Source organism: Corvus cornix, chromosome 1A (assembly GCF_000738735.6).
Source record: "Corvus cornix cornix isolate S_Up_H32 chromosome 1A, ASM73873v5, whole genome shotgun sequence".
Lineage (NCBI taxonomy): Eukaryota > Metazoa > Chordata > Aves > Passeriformes > Corvidae > Corvus > Corvus cornix.
In genome coordinates this window covers 14,509,317-14,534,824 of record NC_047057.1, presented here as the reverse complement: position 1 = coordinate 14,534,824, position 25,508 = coordinate 14,509,317, and the positions used below count along the sequence as shown (strand labels likewise).

The window sequence follows — 25,508 nt, the reverse complement described above, 5'->3', positions numbered from 1 at the left end:
CATTAAATATGTTATATTTAGAACCCAATACCAAAGAGATGAAAAAACCCCAACAGTGTGGAATAGAATATGCTGGTACTTAGGCTGGACAGACAAAATAACTTTGATGAAGTAATACCTATCTTCAAAAGTTCTTTCACTTGTTAAATGAACTGCTAAATTAGTTTTGAGACTAATTTTTGAATAGAAGGTGCTGGCTAAATGAGAGCTAATAAATTACTCTCAACTGAGTAAGTTTGTTTTCTGGCCTTCTAGTGATATGTTAAATACATGGCCCACTGGGAACCAATACAAGTATCAGCATAAAGATTTGTCTAATCAAATGAAACAACAAAAAAAATAGTTTTACTTCAGTATTTTTCAAAAGTGCCAACAGTGTCGGTGCAAAAAAATAAAAGCAGAAGATGAAAGGAGAACACCACCAGCATTCAGCAGATTTAAACTTACTCTTTATGATGCACTTTCATCAAAATTTGTAGTTGCCAAGTATCAAATTTCACTCATGCAACATCAATCCACTGAGAAATACATAGTTTGGTGAGAAAATTAAACTCCATATTTATGTAAAAACTGTTTTGAAATAAAAATAAAACAAGATTTTTCTTTTACAAAAAAATTATTTTTCTTTTTTGCTAACAGAATCATTATTTGGAAAACATAATTTCCCACATGAAAGAGTTAAAGGAAGTTATATATATTTAAAAATGGAAGATTCTGCATTTCATAGTTATATGCCATTAATATTGAAGATATGCTTTCTGGCAAAAAACTTCTCATGCTTAAAAAATGCACCTTAGTTTTATAATGTACATTACAACATACAGTAGTAAGAAACAGAATTAGTAAACAGGTTATATGCAAAGAAAAAAGTTACGTATACAAGACAGTTACAACTGTGACACAAAAAATTAAAATGTTCAGTTTAAACAGTATTTGAAGGCAATTCACAATCATTTCAGGAGTTTTGTGAAATTTAAGGCCATTTGTTCTAAATAAAATGTATCTGACACAAACTCACAAAACTGTGTGTTTTGTACAAAATATACATGCAAAACCATTTTATAATTATATACGAACAGGCATATAATAAAATTTTTTGGGTAGTTCCGTACACAAAATTGTGCACAAAGCAACGTAGTTGTGCAATTTTTAAACCAGTTAATTAACTTTATTATTCATGCACCCTGAATGGAAATGCGATTAAATGACAATATTAAACCCAAATATTAAGAGTCAGCATCCCTTTGAATGGGCAATCTAGAAAAAAAAAAAAGTAAAGATTTTAAATTTTAAAAGTTTAAAATGGTCCATTATAAAACATCTGCTGTAATCACTTCAAAAGACATTTCTGATGCAAAATTTCCAGTGCTTTAAGGAATGCATGATATGATTTAATGAGCTCAGTGAGTCAACTATAATACTCTGATAGTTCTGGATTGAGGTAATTTTCTTTAATTAAATATAGCAAATAACTATTCTAATTTGTTTCAGTAGTTAGTTTTAAAAACTGTAAACTTAGATAAACTCAGAAATTGGAGAATCTCTGAAAAAATACACATACCTCCCCCTCTGAGTCTGGAGTTAGTTATAAGTCATATGCAATTATGTTATTCACATTTAGGAGTCGAAATTCTCAATACATGAGATGAATGGATTACTGAGCACTGATTGAAGCACTTCAGTTGCTTGAAAACACATAGATATATTTGTCCTTTTCTTAGCTTTCATTTGTATTTGTCCGGAAAAACATTCAAAGAGATATTGCTTCTCTTGTTATCTTGTGACAAACTATTGCAAACTAGAAGACATGTGAGTCAATATTCCAAACTTTTATTCTTAAGAATAGTTATAAAAGTACTGAAATTTAAAAATAGTAACATGTAAACATTGATACAGAGTAATAGCATTCCTATACACTTATATACACACAGTATTCAGAGAGGACCCAATCTTCTGAGTTGAAAACCTGACTTGTGCTTTCCCCCTTCAATAAATACATCAAAAAGTAGGGTGTTTGGATTAAAAAAAAGAAGTCCCAGAACATCAACATTTTGCTCCTAGCATTTAAAAGCCTTCCAGTTGCTTATGCAACTATAGGAGAATTTTGGTATGTGAAGAGAACTTTCCTAGCTTCAAAAAGTTACCAGAAGCTACTGCTGCATCCAGAGATTAGTGATAAATGCTAAGCACTTCGGAGCAGTCATATCTGAGTCTGCAGCACGTGAATCGGGGGTGTGTAGGGTGGTGGTGCAGGTGATGGCTTTATTCCTCTGACTCTCATGTAGGACAGAAACTGCTCTGGGATTTCAGCTAAAACATCTTTAGCAAGTCTTGCCATGCTTAGCACGTGGTTTCCGCTTCTGTCAATGTAATCTCGGAATGGCACAAACTACAAAACAAAAGAGATGTTCACTCAGGTCATTAAGCAGACACAGAATACATCTTACCACATAAAAATAAGAAAGCTTAACCTAGGGAGTTAGAGGAGATTAATATGTTACCTTACACATTTTTAACATACATATACATACATTGTGTTTTATATTATGTATTTTATAAATACACATTGTATCTCAATTTTTATAGATCGGTCTTCTAATAGAAAGAATGTCATGCTTTCACTTGGGTGAACCCCTTCACATAAGCCATGGCTAACTCAGATTGCTGATGATATTCTTCATTGATATATTCAGGTTATCCCTCAACCCTTTCCATACAAGAAGGTAATTTTGTCTCAGAAAGCTGTTCTTAGCTTACATTCCCTGCTCCTGGGTCCACCCAACAGACTGCCTCCACTCCAGCACTTGGTGAATAGATTTTTTCGATCCCTGAACTGAACAAAACAGAAAGGATGACTTCAGATTTTTGACCATTTTGTATTATATGTAGTAGAACTATGAACCACCTGAACACTTTTAATATGATACTAACAGATGCATAAAGAAGCTAAGCAAAAAGGATTGGATCAAAGAAGAACTTGTTATGTGATACCCAGATGTTCAACACCTAAACCAGCTACCTGCTCAGCCCTGGCTTCAATTTTGTAATACTTAATGAGATGCTTGTGCTACTGGCATAGAAAAAAGACACAATCCAGTCTCCTTGATTTTCTTCCTTATGAAAAAATACATGCAGTCTGAGCTAAAGAACAAAATGTGTCCCATCCTAAGAGATCACCTTACCCATTAGTCTGCAGACATGAAATCTCAGACCACTGCTCTGTAGCAAAGTGGGGCTATTTCAACTGTGTAATTGTTGAAATGCAATTATACAACAGTGATGGCCTGATTTAGCTCTTCCTTGCCTCTCCTCACACTGCAGATGTCAGAGGAGCTGGAGGAACTATGGACAGGTAAGCAAACCTAGAGATGTACAAGGACAGCTAACATGGAGAAGTAGAGATGGCAGAGGAGTCAAATGAAAGAGAATTAAGAGAAACCAAAGGGAGACTGGTGGAATGTCAAGTGCTTTTTCTATAATTTAAGAGTTTAATTAAAAAGGCTAATAGGCAAAATTCTCAAGAGAAACAACAGGTGCAAACACTACAAGTAAGTATTCTCCTCAAACATCTTCAACAGCAAAAGGATAAAAAAGGAGTAGAAATTAAACAAAACTGAGGAAGAAATGGTACATATGTAACACAGAGTCCCTACAATATGTATAGGTACTAGTGAGGAGGAAACAGTGAAGAACACGCCTTTACATTAACTGCAGTCAGTAGTAAATACAACACATACAGTGACTCACTTAACAGACAAACTTTTCCTGGACTAGTTTAAGCAAAATATTTGACAATACTGTTAGAATTAATAGGTAATTTTGCTAGTTAATTTCAATTAAGCTAATACACCCCAAAAATACATTTTTTGTATTTGAGTAGTTAGTTTTATAAAGGCAAATCAGTTTTAGCCTGCCAGATACAAAATAAAGGTAAAACCCAACTTAGAGGGTTTGACAGAATCCCTTTTTATTTACTTAGTTAGTCAGGCTATAAAGTAAATATTTGTTAGCATTTAGACTGAAAAAGAGCACAAAATAATACTGCCTTCAGTTAATTCAATATGTCATGGGGCAATATTCTGATTAAAATATATTAATAATAAATAAATGTTTTATTACAATTCTGATATGCAATGAATTCCAAAGAAATACAAAAGGGTATTCATTGCATATTGCTTTTTTATTTTTCAGCATAGGTTAGTATTTCTCTGATGCAAAGCATTTTCACAAGTAGTTTATAACATGTTAGAACTCCATCCATTTATGCTCTTTGAAGCTTTTAGGGCTGCTGTTTTTTAGAGAAATTATGTTGTTTATATTTAGATGCATTTAAACATAAGTGTAATACATGCCAGAGATACTTGAATTAGCTTTAAAAAATCTGACATGGCACACAGGGCTTTGCAGAAATCCTAGCTTGGAGTCCACCCCACATACTGCTCTGTTGAAAGCACTGACATCTACAGCATAACAGATTACAGATAGCTCCTCTCCAGCCCAGTATGGACACCAAGGAACACTGCAAAGGCTTTGACAAAATGAGAAACAATTTATCATTGAAACAATTTATCCCTGTTCAGCTGTCCTACATCATCCCTACTTTTACAGTTACCTTTCTGACAACAGTGACTAAAGAAGCCAGTATGTTTTACTCTTCTAAGAGTTTTGGTATCTCACTTTCCCATCAGTTGTTGTCTTTGTATGTTGCAAAAATGAAAAAAGTATCTTTTTCAATTATTAGAATTCAAGACTCCATGCCTGTCTTTAATGTATATCCATAAAGAGTACAAGGGTAATTTAACTTCTGTCATCTTATGCTCATTTCTGATCCCCATTTAGAAAAAAAATGGAGATGAAATTTTAATGTAGTATGCAAGAAGACTGAAAAAAAAATCTGATCATTTTCATTTCCATATATTTATGTAGCTTTCTTTATTTTTGTATTCTAATAAAACCAAACTATAAAAGCAGGTGTCAAATACATGTTTTGAATACTTCCTTGGATTGAAATACTACATCCACTAGCAGTTATCAATCAATCCTTAAACATTCATGTATAAGTACTTGTAATGTTAAACATTTTGCAAAGTTTCAGTTCCTCCAGATATAAATGGAAACAAATATATATATATCCCAAAGTTCGTTATCTGCAATCTGACCTTAATTATCATGCAGTATGAGCTATTCATACAGCTCAGTTATTCTCTCTCTATATACATATTCTACTAAACAACAATATAAAAATCCAACCTATCTTGAAGGAAATAAGTGAAAATAAGTAAGAGGAAAAATAAGTGAACACTATGAAGTTTGACAAATAGGAGGAACAAAGGGAGAAGAAGAAATGGCAGATCTAAGGTGAGGTTTAAATCTGAGGATGCCTGTTAGTGTTTAAGAGGCATTTGGACAATGCCCTTATTAACATGCTTTAACTTTTTGTCAGCCCTGAAGTGCCCAGGCAGTTGCACTAGAACTCTGTTGCAGGTCCCTTCCAACTTAAATACTCTATTTTATAAATGTATTCAGCCACTACCAGGAAAACATGTCTTCCATAAAAGATTTGCTTTTAGACTGATACCATTTTTTCGAGAAACTGTATGTTTCTCCAAATTTTCAGCAGCTAACTCTTCTCCCATGGCTGTATAACACTAAGACTTTATAATAGTGTCCTGCCAGTTTGGGGTCATTTCCTAACAAATGCAGATCCACTACTGCGTGTTACAAAACGGCTCAGAGGTATCACAGAGAGTTTCTGAGCTTGTTATAAACACTTCAACATTAAGTATCTCAGTTCTAAGGTAAAATGAAGGGTAGGAATATAGATAGAAACAAGAATTCAAAAAAAAGAGGAACAGTAAAATCTATGAGAATATATTTTCTCTCCCACCTGCACAATGTCTCTTTCTGCAAACCTTCCTCTTGAAGAAATCCTCACTACATCCCCATCCAGTTCTTCCATAGCTTAAAAGAAAACAAACAAACAAAAAAACCCCTGTAAGTTCAGGTACACAACAAAATCATCTTACTGAGAAAAAGTTCAGACAACTTACACTTTAGAGCAACAAAACCAACAATTCTTTTTTACGTAACTCTTTTAAGATCATTTGCATCAGAAAATACATCATGTTTTGTAGTTGTTTTGCACTTTTTCATGGTGACAATACATACTTTTATCTTTACTGTCACCTTCAGAAAAGAACAGGCTATGACAAAGTTTTTATCCTTTCATCTCTCAAAACAGCAAGTATATCTGGTTTTGTAAGGCAATATATATACTTTCAGAGGTGGAGAAGAATTCATCTTCAGCAGCTATTGTTACGGAAGATACAGGATACAGCATAAAGGGGTAATAACTCACATTCATAGTGAAAAAGCAGTATCTTTTAATGTATAGGAATGAGGAGTGCTTAAAAAAAATTACTAAATTTATTGTGTAATTCTTCTTGTATCTTTTGAGCAGGAAGCTCATACAGGAAAGCTCTGTTGTCCAGATACCTGGAAGCTATTCCAGGTAGAAAGATGTACCTGCTGTCTTGCCAGCGCTGGAATTGATAGATTCGGGATCTCAGATTATTGCTCAGATGTTGGATCTGCAATTCTACAAACTTTCTTTCAGTGTATGCTACAAAAATCAAAGCCCTGCACCACTGAGCTTTTCAGGGGTTTACAAACTGGACTGAATTCACTGAAACCAGCACTTCAAAACCTAGTTCTTCTGAAGCAGGAACTACAAAGTATAAATGACACTATCAGAAACCAAGCTGAACAGAGCATATTTGTTCAAAGAAAAAAATCAGGTTTGCAGAGCATGTTGCCCGATGATGCTGTTGCAAAAATGTGCATGAGTTCAAACCAGGAGACTGAACAAGTATTTGAAGGAGTTTCACTAAAAAATTTCCAAAATAGCCATAAAGCACATCCTGCTCAGGAAACTCCAACCTAAAAACAGTATTCAGGGAAGTATCATATTTGCTTAGTCTGTTCTTAACATTCTCTAGGAAACTACCCATGGCCATGTCAGACATAGAATACTGGGCAAAACTGCCCCTTTTGTGATCTGTTACAGTCATCCTCACATCCTTTAAGTAAAGCTCTGCCAAATATATGTGTCTTCTACCCAAGCTTCAGACTTTTAAGAACCCCTCTGGTAGTCCCCAGGGGCTGGGACATCTAGGGAACAGTGGTATCTGAAGAGGAGCAGCTTGGTCTCTCTGTGGCAGAACTGAAGCTTCAGAGACACTTGAAATGTCAGGAGAGTGCCTAAGCCACACGCCCCTGCACCCACACTTCCTCAGCATCCACAGCAGACAGGGAGTCTGTTCAGAAGCAATTTCTGTAGATGGAGGTAATTTCTCTCTGCCCTCTTGGGCACTGAGGGACTACAGACTTGGCATACACCTAATAGGTGAATCTCACTGAGGCAAAGCACTCCAAGATTGTGGCTCTAAAGATGGAAACTGTATTCTGCAGTACAAACAGAACCCTAACTTCAGAAAAGGGAAGGGATGACACCCCAAGAACATGTCCTGACACAGAGAGGGAGCCTGGGCAAATCCAAGGACTAGACAAACAGGGAGAAAGGGAAAATGCAACGGAGGGGTGAGAGATGGTGAGTAACACAGGACCATGCTGGAATTCTCAGGAGTAAAAATCAAGTTTACAAATTTCCATCATATGCATTTATGAATATAAACTTTTCTCGTTGATTGGGGCATACAATCATCTGAAGTGTAAGTGTTCACCTGGACAATTTCTTCACAGAATAAGATACTTAAAATTATCACTAATATACCACTTGCCAAACAGCACAAGAATAATGCTTGTAATAAAATAAAATAAATCTAAAATAAAATAAATTTTTTTGTCTTATTTTTTTCCTCTTTTTTCATACACTTAGAGTATTTGTACAAAAATTAAGACATGCAGTCATTAGTCAACATTAAACATCTGTGGTAGTAGTACTAAGTATATTTCAGTGCAACAGAGGGCATACTGTCTAACCAGATGTACTGGAATGAAAAAGAAAGGATTTAGGGCTTTGAGGAACAGACACACACAGAATGTCTGCACTTCACAGTGCAGTGATATACACTTAATAAATTAATAAAAATAATGGAAGCAACTTAGTTATTGCAATAGAGAATGGTGTTCCAGAATATCATCGAAAGAATATGTAAATAACCTGGTAATTTCTCTCCTGCTGTAATATTCTCTGAATGCTGCTGCACAGTTACCAAGTGAAACCCTGTTTAACCCAGACCACCTCAAATATATTTTTTTCTCAAGATTTTATTACTGCAGTAAGATCAGTATTTCCAATCAACTGACACTTCACGAGGCGTCTAAATATTTGTGTTGGAGAAATTTAACATTTCTTAAGTATATTTACTTTACTATAAATGCTGAGCCCCCATATGGTTCTGACTTGAACAGAGAGCCTAAGGGGCTACACAGCTCCACATGGTAGCTTGTAATCACACTGAGTTATCAATCAATCAATCCAGCTGGAAATGTCAACAGCACTCACTCCTCACTTCATATAATGTTCATTTGAAGAACAGTATTTGTTTGAAAAGCCACATATTACTAAAATGTAAGCAAATAGAAAAAAAAATTTAGAAAAAACACTAGAACACTTACCATCGAACTCTGCTGGTCCTACCCCCACTATAATTATGGACATGGGAAGCTTCGAAGCCTTCAAAAGAAGAGGAGAAAGAGATTTAATGCATTACATAACCTCTGCCAATACTATGAGATCTGAGAACAAGGTGAACAAAAAACACACAGAAATTATATTTTAAAGAACAATTTTTTTCCCTTAAATAGTTGAGTGGTGTAAACTATCTGCTTAAATGGTACAAAACATCTTGGATGAAGATAGAAAGGCACATGATCATTTTATTTTTTCGTTACCAAGTCTTTGAATCATACAGGATGCTAATTAAACACAACAAACTATGTTAGGATTTAATACTAACAGGACAACTAAGAGGACAAATTTCTCTTAGAAACTTTTGTAAACTGACAGTAATTGCAAATATGAACCTAATAACAGGCTGACATTTATTTAAATGTGCTTTGCTGTTTTTTTGATATTACACAGCTGCTTGGAACTATGGGACACTATTTTGTACATTGATTTTATGCCAATTTTTAAAAGAAAATAAATAATCTATTTGAGCAATACATATATTACATTTATTCAATTAATGAAATTTTACTCTGGTCAATCATCCCTGTCACAGACAACCAAGATATAGAATTGGCCTGTGGTAAGATTTTTAATTTTACTTTATCTTTTTCATTCAAAGATGATATCTGGCCTTCCCTGAATAAACTCTGTAAAATCTTTAAAATTACAAAGACACTATCCTAAATATTGGACTCTCCTGCCCTGATAGTAGCACCAGTTCGTAGAAATAATGTGAATCTGCCTCTGATGAAGAAGGTAACAACTAAAACCAAAGAACATTCAGCAAATGTCAGGGTTGACAACTTATTGAGATAATTCTGATAATTCTGTTGCTTATTGAGATATTCTGATAAACCGTAAAATGTCTACAGACATTTTAAACATTAAACTGGACAAAAAAATCATAGATGTACACCTTCTGATCTCTTAGAACAGAACGAGATCCCTACTCACACAGACACAGAATTATGTGATGCAATGAAATATGAAACAGCAAGTGGCAAGGACGGCATAAAGACAAAGAGTTATTAAGCTTTTGCTCATAAACTTAAGTGTTGGCATTTCCTGAATGACAGCATGACCTTTAAACAGTTTGGTAGAACAGAATGCATCTGACATATATGCTGTAACGAGAAAGATGCCTAAAAGCACAATTAATGTTAAAAATTGAAATATACTCTTGAGTTTTATACACATCAAGTTGCATTGGACATCATTACCCTTTCTAGTATTATGGGTATTATTAAGACTGAAAAAACTGCTATCAAACAGCATTTAATTAGTTCTGTCAGAATATACTGTGCTCACACTTCAAGAAATATGCAGAAAAATGAAGGCATCTTCATAGAAAAACAAGACAGCAAATATTCCCAAGCTTCCACTTATTCCAGGCTAACAACACATCTGCTGTGCTTCCAGACAGTTGTAGACTAACAGCCATTACTCCTTGAAATGAACTATTACTGAAAACAAGGTTCTTCTGTACGTTTTAGTGGCAAATGAATTAACCTTGCAAGGTATTAGACAACTGCACTTGCTGCTCTCTTATGCACAGACTTCACATGGAAGGGTGAATTAGAATCAAAAGCTGCTCTTTTTTTCTCCACTGAGTCTTTTTGTCACCCAGAAGAAGCTCATCTGAAAGAAATTATGTTTCAAACTTTGTATGGGCTAGAGAATGAACTTCCAAGCTTATCATTACACAGACTCTGTGTGCTGCAGGCTGGAACTCAAGGGCATCTTTCTAACCCCTCAGTGAAAGGCAGAGCACTTGGGCAGTATTTTCATGCGCACCCCACAAACTGCAACAGTATCAAATCTCTACAGCAGGTAGTGAAAGTGGGTCTTCCAAACTCTGCCACCTAATTCTACACTATTCATTTGGACGTGATGCTAAATGTAGGCTTTTAATGTAGGCTTTTCAACTCACCACTTGGCTGTTAACTAGATCCACTGTGCTATGCTAAAAACTATTGATAGAGATCTTTTCCAACCATGCCTAGGAGTGTTTCTGTGTGTACTTTAATCTGAAATTTCCCAGGGGGAAAACGGCAGTTTTGAAGAGAAAAATACTCAAAATAATGCAGAAACTAACAAATAATAAGGAATTTTCAGAATTCTAGGGGACTGTTTTGAGGGAAATCAGATGACTGGTATGCTTGCCACTCAGGATCAGAAAGTTGGGGGCAGTTTTTAAAAAGTGTGTGGATCAAAGCTGTCTACAATTATGAGAAAGACAGAGAACAGTTTACTAAGCAAAACTGCATGGTGGGATGTGCATGAGGAAGGAGGAAGCAACAAGCAGATGAGGAAAATCATGAAAACAAGTGTTAGAGAGAAGAGTATCATTTACCACAGAACACTATCTAAGGTTGAGTTCAGCTTCTGTTTTCTTTTCATCTTCATGCATAATAAACTTTTCCTGCTTGGTAAAAATGGGTACTTATGGAACAAATCTAGTGCCTGAACTATTAACCCATTCACTTTATTGCCTAAAAGATTAATTCCTAGAAACAATTCTTTTAAATTTCAACACTTTCAGCAAAACTTACATTCACTATGGATTCTTTTGTCTGAGCCATATCAGATATAACTCCATCTGTAATAATGAGAAGAACAAAATACTGGGAGCCGTCTTTTACTGAAGCAGCATATCTAAGGGAAGAAAATGAACATTATAAAATTTAAAAAAAAAAAAACCAACTTTATAAAAGGAATTAATATGAAAACAAGCTGTATTTGTAAAATCTGACTACCAAGGACTCACAAACATAACACAGGGAATTTCAAAATTAAAGACATTCATATCTAAGCTGGACATTCTACTTTTAAATGAGAACATTGAAAAAACAGAACTAATACAATATTGATATTGATGATCTGCATGTGCTGTATCAGTGAAAAATGGGAACTGCACCACTACCAAAAGGAGCATGGATAGAATGCCCTTTACAGAATCATGAGTTCTTAGAAAGTCCAAGTTGTTTAACAGGTATTACCTACTGGGTACATCGCTTCCTATGAAGGGTACACATTAATACTGAATGGTTGGGTTTATATCACAAATAAAATTTATCAGGAATTAACATGTTGCGTATTTTTTTCTTCTGGTTTTTTTTTTGTCTTACAAAACCAGGTTACTTACTGTTGACCATGATTCAGATTTATAGTTCACATTTATGTGTACATTTGTAAAATGGCTGAACACGCACCCTGCAGCCCTGGTTTAGATATTCATTTCTTTGCACGACCCACAGATGTCCTTTCCTTCAAGACTCAAGGTTCTCCCTGTGCTGTACAGGAATGCAAGATAAAATACACCCAGTGCCATTCCCACCTCAGTCAAAGGACCCAAGAAGCAACTACTCTTTGAAAACGAGCAGCTTTTGAAGGTTTGCAAAGTCCTGAAAGAGAGTGAGTCCATAGAAGCCCCACTAAATCCTGCGGCCTGAACAGAAGAACTTTTTTTGTGGGAAGCTGTTTGCTGCTTCACAGCCACTACAGTTCCTACTTCCATGAAGGCTCTTGGTGCTGTTTAGGAGTCAAAAAGTAGAACTTTCTGCAGTGAGTTGTATAGAGAGCAGTAAAAGAGAAAAATGAGTTGCCACAGGAATACTTTTGAATACATGCCCAAATACATAATATGACTGTCAAAGAACTCACTATTTTTTTGGTCACTGAATATGAAAGACCTGGTTCACTGAACAGAGTATGTTCAATGATGGTTGCATATGCTTAGAAAATTCTAACTCTGATGATAACACAATGCACTGTCAAGCAAGTACTGCTGATAAATACAATGCTGCAGCCACAACATTTATAAGAGTTTGGAGAAAGCCATCATTAACTTACAGAAAGCCACCATCTTCCACCCTCTCCCCAGGATACAGATGGGTAAAGAAGCCATATGAGCAGTGAACCTGTTGGATATCACCTACTTGCCTGCTGGCAGTAGAGACTGATAGTTAAATATCGAGATTAACAAAAGCTACCATGGAACACATTTTCACTACCATGCAGAGGCTTCTTTTATCTCATTTTTCCACAATGCTTATAATCTTTTCAATGATGATTGCATTGACAAGGTATGATGAGTAAAATAAACATTATTAACCTTTCTGAGCACTTAATACTGTCTACATACCTACACTGAAGAAATGGAACAGAAATTTGATTATTTCAAATTTTTTACAGATGAAAATGTTCCAAAACCTTTTGCAAGAAAGATCTTTTATGAGGAGGGGAGATGAGAGGAGACACTAAGTTGAATTTGGTGTAGTTTAGATAACTCCCTAACTCGGGAAAGGATAATAAAATCCTTATTTGCTTAAAGTGTTTCCAAAGAGCTCCAAGATCACAACAGCATAGTAATATCTGACACTGTTTACAGAGATTTCATCAGAGGCATACCTTTAAGTAGGAGGGATGTGGAAAGAATAAATTTCTTTAAGAATGAAGGTAGGTTCAAAGAGTAAATGCAGGTCAGTACCATGTCCCTGAGACTCAAGAGAATAATCAAGAAATTGAACATTGAAGGAAAATGGTGTTACTGAGAACTGGACTGATACACAGATTGCTTTAGGGATGATCATGCAGTAGAAATCCTTGTGAAGACACTTAGCTCTCCCACTATCATGTAGCAAGATTTGCCACCAGGAGGAGCTCCCAAGGTTTGCAACAACTTGATAAAAAAGACAAAAGTTCAGCAGAAGGACTAATACTGGTGGACAGTCTTCTGTTATTCTGCAAAAGTTGACAGATATTCCTGAGAAACAACTGGTGAGAAAAAGAACTGATTTTATGCCAATGGTTTGATAACATTGGATCAAAATTTTCAATTTTTGCAATGAGGTTAACTGCCAAGTTCTGAGCCAGGCATCTCAGCCGCTATGACCAGTTCTGAAGAAAAAGAAAGAGCCAGGAAAGTTGATGAGTTAGATTTCCAAATAATGTGGATAATGCAGACACTGGGTGCCACACAAATGGAAAACTGCTACTGAAGAGATCATGTCAAAGGAAAGCTTAAAGGCAACAGCTACTCTCAGATAACAAGCAATGTAATACACATGTATATAATTTTAATTGTATGATCTGAAGAAGAAACAACTAACCCTAAGGATAAATAGATGAAATCAGCTATCTAGCCATGCTCAGGGGCACAGAAAATTCTTTGCACCACAGAAATTCGCAAATTATTTTTGCTGGTCTGTAGAACTAACAACAGCCAAACCAGATAATAAGTAAGTATTTCTTGCTATTAAAATTAGGTTTTTTGCAAGTTCATAAATAAAACATTACCAGTACAATTATTTACACATCCCTACTTCTTTATTTTGTAACCAGTAGTTCTTTCTCTGTGTCTATAAATAAAATAAAATCTGTTCAACAAATCACCTAAGCCATATCACTTTCCTATATAAATTCATGGAGATATTATACTGCCAAAATCTTGAGCTCAAGATTATAAGTCAAGATCTTGTCTGTCAAAATAAGGCAACATTATCCCGCTTAAGGAACTTCTATAGACACAGGAAGGTTTTTATTTTGAGAAGTCAGATGAGGTGTTGCATAACTGCACCACAGTTCCCCAACGATGACAGCTGTACGACTGTCTGAAAAGTACCACTACCAGCTGGGAATTGTTGGCACAGAGAGAGCTGGCAAGTTTTGTAGACATTTTGGACATTTAGAGGTTAGAGAAACTACATATACCTAAAAAAATGCAGATTTTATACAAATTTTTGATAGATGTATGTATTTTCTGTGAAGCAATAATTCTGTGTTCTAAAGGATGAAAAAGGAACATGACATGACAAAAATTTTCTTTCATTATGATTTCTGTTAAGATTTTAACACAGGCTGGTCAACTGGATCACTTGTATTACCTTTTAATCAGCAATGAAATTCTGCATAATACCAGCAAATGGTCTCCCAAACCTACTCAAAATCACAAGGTAATCATTAGACTGAATAAACAAAACCACTGTAAATAAATACCTTTCTCTGTAACTGGCATCCTTTTCTATGCAACACTTGTTCTGACACTAAGAAGTTTCTGCCCAGTACCTGTTGTGATGCTTACCTGGCTACATGATTAATTACAGGAGCAAAGTTTGTTGGTCCATAAAGCTGTACAGATTTTAGGCTCCTGTAATATGCCTCCATTACACCATCAATTCCATGGCAGTATGGATTTTGAGGGTTTCCATTCTAATGAAAACAAGAAATGATTAACCACTGAAAGTAATTATGAAGTAAAAATTATGTAGGTTAATGAACACTACCCAGTGTACATTTTTAGAAGGCAAAGACCTAAGGATTCTAGCATCTATTAAGAGAGTTTACTACAAATGCCCAGTGTAAGTGTCATGTCTGCTTGTGAGTGTTAACTGCTGAGGTAAGGAGGTTCTACCAGCCTCATGTTCCACACAGTCTGAATCACTGGGACTGGCTCCTAGACATGAATAGCATTTTTAGTGTAATTATACTCTCCTTCATACAGACAACAGTAACAGGCATCTCCCTGCATGGATTTAAGGTAGGAATCACAGGTCAGATATAAAACTGGAACCGTGTTTACAAGCACAGTTCAGGCTCAATGATTTATTCTTTTAAAAATGTGAAACAAAGAAATGGTAACCAGATCCCAATGTTTTTACACTTATGAGAGTGTAAGGTAAATTACAAACTTCTCATTGTTTTGGTCCAACATTTCCGCATTCAAAAAATTAATTTTGACCTGGTAAAAACAGATGAAGAAAGGAATTTACTCTTTGGGAGGCAACAAAATGGCTGGTACTGTAAATTCTTAGGGCAGGCATTTTACTACCTATCTCCGTAACGACTCTCTAATGAGGATACGTCTTTACAGATGGCAATACAAAATATAAGCTGAATTCCAGAACCATGTCAGGCCAGGCAAATGATCTATGTAAGGCTATGAAACCTTTCAAATCATCCTACTCTCCTTCATATGCCAAAACCTCATTGACTTACTGTGCCAGTATTTCATTCTGAGGTGAAGTATACCTGCCTGAGAATCTAGAAAACCAAAAGGGATTTTTCACAGAATTTTTCTAGAACATTAAAAAAAAAGAGCTGAAAACGTTGCTTAGCATTACATGGGAGACACCAATCCATGTTTATATATGGATTATATACACACATATATACACAATGTATGTGGTGCTTCTCTTCCATAAAAGCATCGCAATGGTTCATAAATTAAGTGAATTAATTTTAGAAACATCCTTCAAACTGAAAGATGTATCAATACATTTAAACTTGCTACACAAAGTCCAAAGAAAGTCTGCAATTTAAATGAGTACTTGTAATTGCACCTGTTTTAAATTACTACCTATGTGGAAAACCTTTCCCTGAAGTAAGACATGTGGCATTGTTTTCTAGCACAGGCTGACAGAAGAAATACACATCTACAGTCACCTGTCTTCTGCCATATCTTTGATGCTATCTGATTAGAACTCTCCTGATATACCTACATTGCTGTAATTCTGACAACTTTATCCTACTCTGAGAACAAAAATATAAACATCAACACTAATCACAAGCATCAGTTATACCAGATCAACCTTTCTGGCAAATCTTGGTAGATTTTAGGCTTGCAATTTAACTGACCCATGGACCAATCTCAAATTTGTTCTTATCAACTCATCTTTTAGTCCACTTAGATATCCCTATGTCTCTGAACTAGCAGCCTGTAAAAGATAAAGTGATCCCAGAAAATGAGACAGAACAATAAGAATAATAATGAAATACTATCTTGGATCATGATTCATTTGCTTTTTTAGAGAGATTAGCTTCAGTCTGAAGTCTTTGAAGCATCTGTTTCTCAAAATGCTACAGCTGCAGTTAAAGATTATTACTTTTCTTTATTACAATTTTTGGCCTACAGGGACTTCTTGACTCTGGATTTCTCTCTGTAACTTCAAGTGAAATAACTTCACTATGATGAAAAGTTTTGAAACAACTGTTTGCAGTTAGCACAGAAGACTCAGCACATTCTCCGCTCTTTACTTGTCCAGTAACTGCTTAAGACTACAACCTTAACTCCCAAAATTTTGTTGTAGTAAAGGAATTCAAATAATATATAAACATTTATTTACTTACCAGTGCAAATTCATGTGATACTCTTCCATCTGGAGGCAGTCTAGCTCCAAAACCTAGAGCTGGGAACATTTTATCACTATCATAGTCCTGAATTATTTCACCAACAGCTCTCAGTGCCATGCCATAAGCATTTAGCTGATAGGGATTCATGTAGTGCAATGAAGTTGGCTGTGAAGGGTTACCTGTTGAAGCAAGGATGAGATTTACTTTAAAACTGAACATCTCAGAATTTTCTCTCTTAAAAATGATAAGTTGTATCAGGTAAAAATGCAGTGTTCTGAACATATTTTATTACTAGTAGTTTTTTAGTAGTTCCTAATACATTATAACAACAGTAGCTGTATTTCAGCATTGAAAGGGCAGCAAGAAACTTCTAGATTTGTGCAATTTATACACTTTTAATACAAAATTTACAAAAGTATTATGACATTTTGAAAGCAGCTTTAGAGGAGGATCACAGCTTATCTCTGCTTCACCCCACTTCAGCCTCACTCTACCTGGAACTATTTGGCCCCTCTCAATGGGTTCTTCTAAGTTTTCTCCCAACAGTTATAAAAAACCAAAAAATAATAATAATAATCAAAAACTACACAGATATCTGCAAACTGTTTCTGATTATTCAATTTTACATGTAGCTTTTTCAACTTTTATTTGTTCTGTTTGTCCTGCTTTCCTAGACAGGAATTGGCCTCTCATCTGTTGCTAAGCAAAATGGAATCCTGAGTCCAGGTGGTGCCAGCTGAATACTGATACAAACACACACATATATGTGCTTAAAACTGAACACAGCACAAACCCACACAAGATGTTTATTTTTATTCTTACCATTGGAAGCTGTGAAATCAATAGCAACTGTGAAATTGATTTGAGTTCTGCAGAAAAAGCAAACACAAATCTTATTAGTAGTTGTACTGCTATGTAGAAAAATAAACAGAGATGTATTATCATTTGTGGACAAACTGTAGGACACTTACTTTCTAATAGAGTAAATAAACACTGAAAATACTCTCATATAAGGTTCAAGCCAAGGGCTACACAACACCAACTTACTAACACGCTGAAAACAGTTACTTGACTCCATCATTCCTTTTTTTCATTGTTTATTAAAAATCCTAAATAAATCATTAATAAGAATGTAACTTCCATAAATATTATTAATTCACTTTCAACAGTAATACTGATTTTTTTGTTGGACATATTACCTTATCATACTGATCAAGGCTAACAGCAATTAAGCTGGACAGACTATGCACAGACTCTCTCTCCAAAATCAAGTAAAATCCTACAAAATCCACAGTATCAAGAAGACTCTTTGGAACACCAACAGCATCACAAATTATGTCTCAAAACTATAATTATTAATATAACTATCAATATTATCACCATAACTATAATGATAACAACTGTTCCTAAACTTATGCTTGGAGTCACTACTGGCACTTCTAAACAAAACTGTAATTAAATTTTAAGGGTTTCTGTATGGTGCAATGTTTGAAGAGTAACAAGACTCCTCCACGCACTACATGTCAGATACACCAAATACAGAAATCCTTCTGCATGCTGAAGAATGTGTCACTGTGAAAAAAGACCCCTAAACAGGTTTTCTTCTGCATAAGAACAGCAAAACTTATTTGTAAACTCATTTCCTGAATGAGCTACTCTGATCCAATTGGTAAGAAGATATAACAGCTTAATGGAATCTGAATTCAAGACAGAATCAAGAGAAAGCACTATAAAAGATTTATAAGGAAAATGGCTAACAGAAGTAAGACAAAGAATATTAAAACTACAGCTAACAGCAAAATGAACAAAGTCAATTTCCATGTGACTTCAGATAATGACTGACAGCATCAGTTTCTGGAATATTCCTCAAAGTGGTGGTGCTGGTGGTTCCTCAAACTGAGGTGACTGATGAAACAATGCAAATTTTAAAACACAGAAAGACAACAAAACCTACTGTATTCTGAAACGAAATTCATTGGCTACAGTTCTGTACCTGCTTTTCCAACTATATAGTTTTCCAGGGAGCTACAAAGGTTCACAACATCCCCTAGATCAGTGATGCAGCGAGGTCGCAAGGCTTTCCATGAAAGCCATTAAAATAATGACACCTGGCTAGGCAGGCTGAGCAGCTGAATGTCCTCTCACAACTCAGGTGGAATGTCCAAGCACAGCAATGTGCCTTATGGATTCAGTGCTGCTTAGATCACTGCTACTATGGCCAGAGTTCAGTTGTTATAGAAATACATTATTTATTTGACAGTGGACAGGTGATTTTATCCTATATACCATGAGAAATGAAGAAAGCGTCTTGAAAGGAACAATAATCCTCACCTCACAGCCACAGAGAGAGCTAAGTGAAACCTGTCATCTTTTAATAAGAGCTCCATCAGTATTGATATACACATGGGAACAAATTAAGCCTGAATGTAGTTTTTTACTAGATTTGATAACATTTGTAATGATTACGGTTTTTTAAACAGTACACTGGAAGGAACCATGGATTTCCCCCCCATGGCTTCAGAATAACAACCAGCTGGTCTGTCAGCAGGGGGGAGCAGTTGAAGGTTGGAGAACCACTTACTGCAAAGAACTCTGCAACAGAGCTGACAGAGTAACTAATTCTACCAAGAGGCTGCATTCTCTCCATGGCATCTACACACCCAGTGTCACTTAGAATTTCCCCTTTGCAGATGCTTGTTGAGCCAAATGCTGTAACAACATACAGAAGATTTTTCAGATAAAGTCTCTACAAGCTCTTCCTCTTACATACTTTTATTACTCCTTGCTACTCTCCAAGGATACAAGAAACACATGGCAAAGCTTCCAAAATACGTAGCAACAGCAGCCCTTATTTTGTAACTTCCTCATGCCAAGTCTCCTCTGAACAGCAAATATGCCTCCCATTACAGTGGACGGTGTGCTGCCTGGATTAAAATAGCTGTCATGAAAGGAGTTCTGAACTTCCCTTCTGACCACCAATGATTCAATACAGTTCCATTAAAAATGTGTGTCCAACTCCTTTTGAATGTACAGGTGTTCACTTCTAAACACTTGGATAAAGGTAAGGCTTTGAACATGATGGGAGGAAAACATTTCCTCTTACCCTGCACTAATCTGGGACAGGAGATCACAAGGATACTTCAGTTGCAAAAGGATTCAGCTACTGAATTTTACTGATTTACAAATAACTAGCTCACTACCTTTTCTAGTATGTGAAACAAGATAGAAACTTCTGCACAGAAATATCTTTTCTGTCCACTAAGTCTTGGAGCTTTGTGGCCTCTGGTCTTCCAGACAAAAAAAGAGTAGATGCTAAAGTAGGTTTAGTAGTCATTCCTGTAAATTCAATCGCATTCCTCTTCAAGAGTGTATCCCTTACACTCCTGAACCTGTTCATATATTTGGAGGTGTTTTGATAGGAACATGCTATTAACTGAGGCTGTATTAAGTGGCAGGAGAAATGTGATTTTGAAATATACATGAATTTTAGCACAACTTTAAATGTGGGAAGGTCAGTGTGGCAAAATATGTGATTAAGTATCAAGATGTAAGGAAAAGCCAGCTATTAAGATGGCACCATTTGATTTAATATTCAGATGCAAAAGAGACATCCTCCTCTTTTCTGCCATACTGCTATAAAATCCTGTTTTATATAGTAAAATGAAATTTGAATTTATGGACAAACCTCTATTTCATTCTCCAGAGTTCTTTAAGAAAACAACAGCCATATTGATGATACTGGTAATGAAATATCCCAATTAAACAGATGCAGACTCAAAACATAAATGAAATCAATATTGTAATCCTAATTTGTTAAAGCTGTCAAGATTTCCATGACATTTGCATTAATTCCAGACACCTCAAATGAATTACAGTGGAAGTTCTGAATATGAAGTATTTTATAAACATCCATTTATGGAAGAGCAAATATTGTGCCTATTGCTGAATCAGTGTTTTCTACCTTTTGCCTATGTAAATGGAAGAAAAACAGGGAACTAAAGAAAAACAATTTTGGAGGACATGATGGGAAAACAGGCTGATTAATGACAAAATCTTCTCTTTCCCCTTCCTTCAAAAATTTGCCAACTGAAATGTAACTGATGCATAGTAGTATCAAATGAGACAAACAAAGGAAGGGAGAAGCCAGGAAAATAACTCTGAGTCTGAGCCTTCTTGTCAAGTTTACATAACTGCCTATGTTGCAGAAAGAAAGGTAAGATTTTATACAAGTACTTCTAGTTTTCACTAGCATGTATCTAGAAATAATTCTATGAATCACGAAAAAAGATTCTGTATAAAATAATTAAATTATTACTGGTCATACTTTTAAATATGGAGCATTCTACTGAATGATATTACTTTTTTATAAAACTAGCAGAAAAAAGCTTAAGTGGAATTTATTAATATCACAAGTCTTCTTTGACTTGCAATTAATGAGATATGTACAAAATATCAATAAGAACAACACAATATTATTGTATTCAAAATTTACATGATTTTTCTGAAGAATGTAGATAATTAAGTTTAACAACTTGTACTGTAACATCTCCGTGAGGACTGGGAAAAGATTACACCCTGAAAAGATTACATTAGCAGCCCCTATATTCTTTTCTTTCCAAATTTAGACATAAACCTCAATTCCTCAGTTCCTTACACATGCTCTTCCAGTAGAGATGAATTTTGAATGAATGGGGAATAGGGTGGTCATGGCATAGATGTACAACACGTTTCGAAGGAAACAGATGCACTAAAGGCAGGACCGTTTCTTCATGCATTTGTGCATACACAGACTTCCATCAATAAGAAGTTCTGGTAAACATGGATGGATGGCCATTTTCAACTTCTGTCAAAGTCCACAACAGCAATGTAGGATTGACACTGCTGGGAACAAAGGCAACGGCCTGTATTGCTACTGTCAAAACACAGCACAGACTTCTTTTTTATTTCAGCTGAACTCTTGTTGAAGACTGGAACAAAAAATGGAAATTGTTTCTTTACAGGTAATCAATGTTCTAAAAAAACATGTGGAATCTATACGCTGACTTTATGCCCCAAAAATCCATATTAAGTGCCTAGGAATGTAAAACAAATTTCCATTGTTTTAGAGACGTACAGTGTTCTGGCAGGGATGTTAAGAGCCAGGAATTTTTCAGATTTGGTCCCATTTCCAGTCATGCTCTAGCGTAAGACATTTGACACTTCTGTCTCTACTTCTCTTTAGAGAAAATGACAATAAATGAGAAATTGAACATGTTAAAAATTTTAATTAGTATTGAAAAAATGCTTTTGAAGGGGAAAAGCTCTAAATAAATGCCAATATTAAATACCCCAAAGCTCAGTATAGACGGAAGAAATAGACAGCATTTTAATAATTTAATAATATATACATAATTCCTTTTTGTTTAATTAAATTTCCTTTGGCTGATCAGGTCATTACTCTTTCTCAGTGTTTTAGTATCAACACCAATTCCCACAGTATAAACAAAGTTCCATAACTTAACTTAGTAACTATCTGCATGCTTTATGTAGGAAAGAACAGCTCCTAAAATGAGGAAATAATACAGCTCCTTACAGATGCTGCTTAGAATCATAAACAAATAGTACATAAACAAAAACTATAATGAGATTGTGAAAACAAGAAAGGTTTGTTGCTAATCACATACCCGCCTTTAATATAGTCAAGGAATGAAACTTCTGTTTCAATTAGGAAGGAAAGCAATGTTACCTGAAAGCAAATAAAAGAGAGTCAGACATGAATTGTGTGTTTCCCAGCTGAACAAGTAGAGACATAAGCACAATGTTTTTCAACCTCTGTCCTTAGGACGTAATTTCCTACAGTATTAAGGGAAAAAAGAAGATTAAAAAAGATATTAAATAATTTCAGTAGGCAGTTCTTGAAAGGAACAGACAAATTGAGAAGTCTATAATTGCCTTTTTTTTTTAATTTAAGGAAAAGGTAAGGGGCAGAAGATTGTATTCCAGAGCAGGTTACCACATGCATGTTTCCTAAACTCTGTGTACCACACCCACAATTGAATATTACAGGGTACATGATAATGCATCCACCCTATGAGCACTCCAACACTGTTTAAAGAACTCAATTACAATTATTTATGTAATTACTCATCTCACATTAAAGGCAGTATTGAGTATTGATGCCAGTCCAGAATGCAAAAATCTAGTAAAGTATACAGATATACCAAACATATGTATATAAATAAAAAGATAAGAAATTTCTGCAGTCCCAGATTTTATCATTCAGAAATGATATAGCTCCAAAAGACAGAGTAATCTAAAGGTGTTACTGGCATTTTCAGTGATCAAGTCACAGAAGAATGAACTCAAGTGGAAAAGATCCAGCATTTAAGATCTTCACATACTGTGCAGTATTTATGAAGCAAAGAATTAAAATTATTTTAATTTTATTTACATAAACTGTCTCACAATATAAGTGCAGCAAGCAGTCACTGAAAACTGCTTAAGCAACTACTCAAAGCAAATCCACTGATAATGATACAAAGAATAAAAATGGAATGGAAGTCTATCACAAAATTTTGCCTCCACCTGCAGCAAAATATAAAAATTGAAAATACTCCTATGTTGTAAACTTAGAATGAGATTACAGGTAGTAAACTTCTAGGTAGTCTTCCATCCTACTTCCTTTGTCACAGCTCTCTGTGATTGAGTGATTAGCTAAGCTTTAAACCACGAAATTACCCTTTTAGTTGAGAACAGAAGACCATAACAATGTTCTACCAGGTTATCAGTAGCACAGTCTCGCAAAAAAGCCCAAAATTTCTATGCATTTTCCCAGTGGACACAGTCATATTAATGGTTCATCTATTCTTACAGCTTGTCATCTTGTTCCTAATTAATTTAAGCACATATTTTCACTGCATCTGAAGTTTAAAAGTCAGAAAATGGAAACAAACAACTCCCAAAGTGGCCCAAGTGTTTACTTACAAATAGACAATGACTACCAATGCTTCAAGTTTTATGCAGTGAATTTGTCATTTCACTACTAGGCTTTGTTTAGAAGTAACCATGTATTCTGAAACACTTCTGCCTAGTATATACCTTGACTGTGTGAATTTAAAATGACCCCTTAAGTAATAATAAATTGAGATGTGCACTGTATGTACATAGTCCTTAAATGAAGCAGTGAGATAGCAGTCAGTGATTTATATCCACTTTAAGTTCTCCAGAATTCTACCTCCTATTAATGAAAATTATGGTCTCGGTGCCTGGCTTGAAAATTTGAAAATTTGTGGGATAAAGAATATCTCAGGTAAATGACGAGGAGAAGAAAAACAAAACTCCAGGCAAACGCATCAGAAAGTGATCATGTGGAGAAGCATAAGGGAAGCCTAAAGGACTGTAGAAGTAAGGGCAAATGGGGACAGAGAATGACTTGATATCGAAAAGAATTTACAAAACCAACAGAAGAGACACTAGTAAAGCAGGAAAAAAGAAAGAAAATTTCTAACAACTGTTTATTGGAAATTTTGAGGTAACTGGACTAAAGAACAACAAGACACAGTTGATTCTGCCTGTTCAAACACGAGTAAAATATGTTTTTTTCAAATGCAGATAGATACCTGTGAAGATGTTAAAATATTTTAAACCAAAATCAACAAGAAAATTGAATGTGAAAATACCTTTTTTTGCCCTTCTGTACCCTAAGTCAGATTTCATACCTATAATTTTGAGTACACTTTTAGCACTGGTTGAAAATAACCACTCTGTAAGTTTCTGACTCACTAATTCAATGTAACTTTATTTTAATATGACAGATTTCAATGAAAGGAATATGTTAGCAAAGAATAAATTATCTACTTAATTAGATATTGTACGGTAAATTTTAATAGGCAAGCTGCTTCTGCCAATTTTTTATAATTTAAACCAGAGGTAGAAGAATAAGTGTTTACTTTCTGACTGATAAACAGACTTAGACAAGAATGTGAGAATGCTGAAACATTCCTTCAAGGCTACTTTTCAGCATGAAAGAAGCACTACTGACTTCAGTGGAACTGCTCATGTGGAAAAAACCCACATGGTGGATGTGTTTTCCAAAAACACCTCTTAACTAATTAGGTTTTCCAATACACAAATCCTCAACATTTATCTTCACTTTTTTGTAAATGATGTTCTGAACATCATGGATGCCAGGACATGGAAACTGAGTAAGTGCTGAAGGGAAATACTTGCATTGCCAGCAAATGGTTCATAAACATGAGAGCAGAACATGAATGCAAACCAAAAAAGACAAACTCTCATCCCAAACAATACTAACAGATCTTTCAACATAAATTTACAAAAACCTGTGGGTAATAAAAATTGCTGACTCTTTTTGGTTCAACCATGATAAGCACACTAGCTTTTAATAATTCTAGCTCAGCAGATAAATTTAAAATAAAATTTACTTTTAGAAGTGCAGGTATGTTTCAGATAAAAATTAACACAGTCCAACAGTTTCAATTACTGGACTGAAATTTTGGTAGAGCTCATTTTGAAAACCACTGGCAAATTAACAGTACACTTGGATACCTTTTATATCAAACTCTCCAAATAAAAAAAACCCTGAAAAAATGGTGTAGTTGGTAGTTTATTGTGGCTTTGACAGAAGGCTCTGTTCTAATCCTGTTAAACTACAAGTCAACTACACTGTTTCAAGCAAAAATAA

The 25,508-nt window shown here is 35.1% G+C and overlaps 1 protein-coding gene across 2 annotated transcripts in view; it reads right to left on the bottom strand.

Moving 5' to 3' along the window:
- Positions 1–427: 427 nt before the first annotated feature.
- CPNE8 (copine 8) overlaps positions 428–25,508 on the bottom strand; it is a 78,854-nt gene continuing 53,773 nt past the window's right edge. For both annotated transcript variants that reach the window (XM_039571304.1, XM_039571305.1), the window contains 8 exons: positions 22,489–22,550; positions 17,648–17,694; positions 16,823–17,004; positions 14,778–14,905; positions 11,248–11,350; positions 8,641–8,698; positions 5,888–5,961; positions 428–2,389 (listed from right to left, as the gene is read on the bottom strand). In XM_039571304.1, the coding sequence (XP_039427238.1) occupies positions 2,201–2,389; positions 5,888–5,961; positions 8,641–8,698; positions 11,248–11,350; positions 14,778–14,905; positions 16,823–17,004; positions 17,648–17,694; positions 22,489–22,550 (843 nt within the window). In that variant the 3' untranslated portion in view covers positions 428–2,200. The remainder of the gene's footprint in view (positions 2,390–5,887; positions 5,962–8,640; positions 8,699–11,247; positions 11,351–14,777; positions 14,906–16,822; positions 17,005–17,647; positions 17,695–22,488; positions 22,551–25,508) is intronic.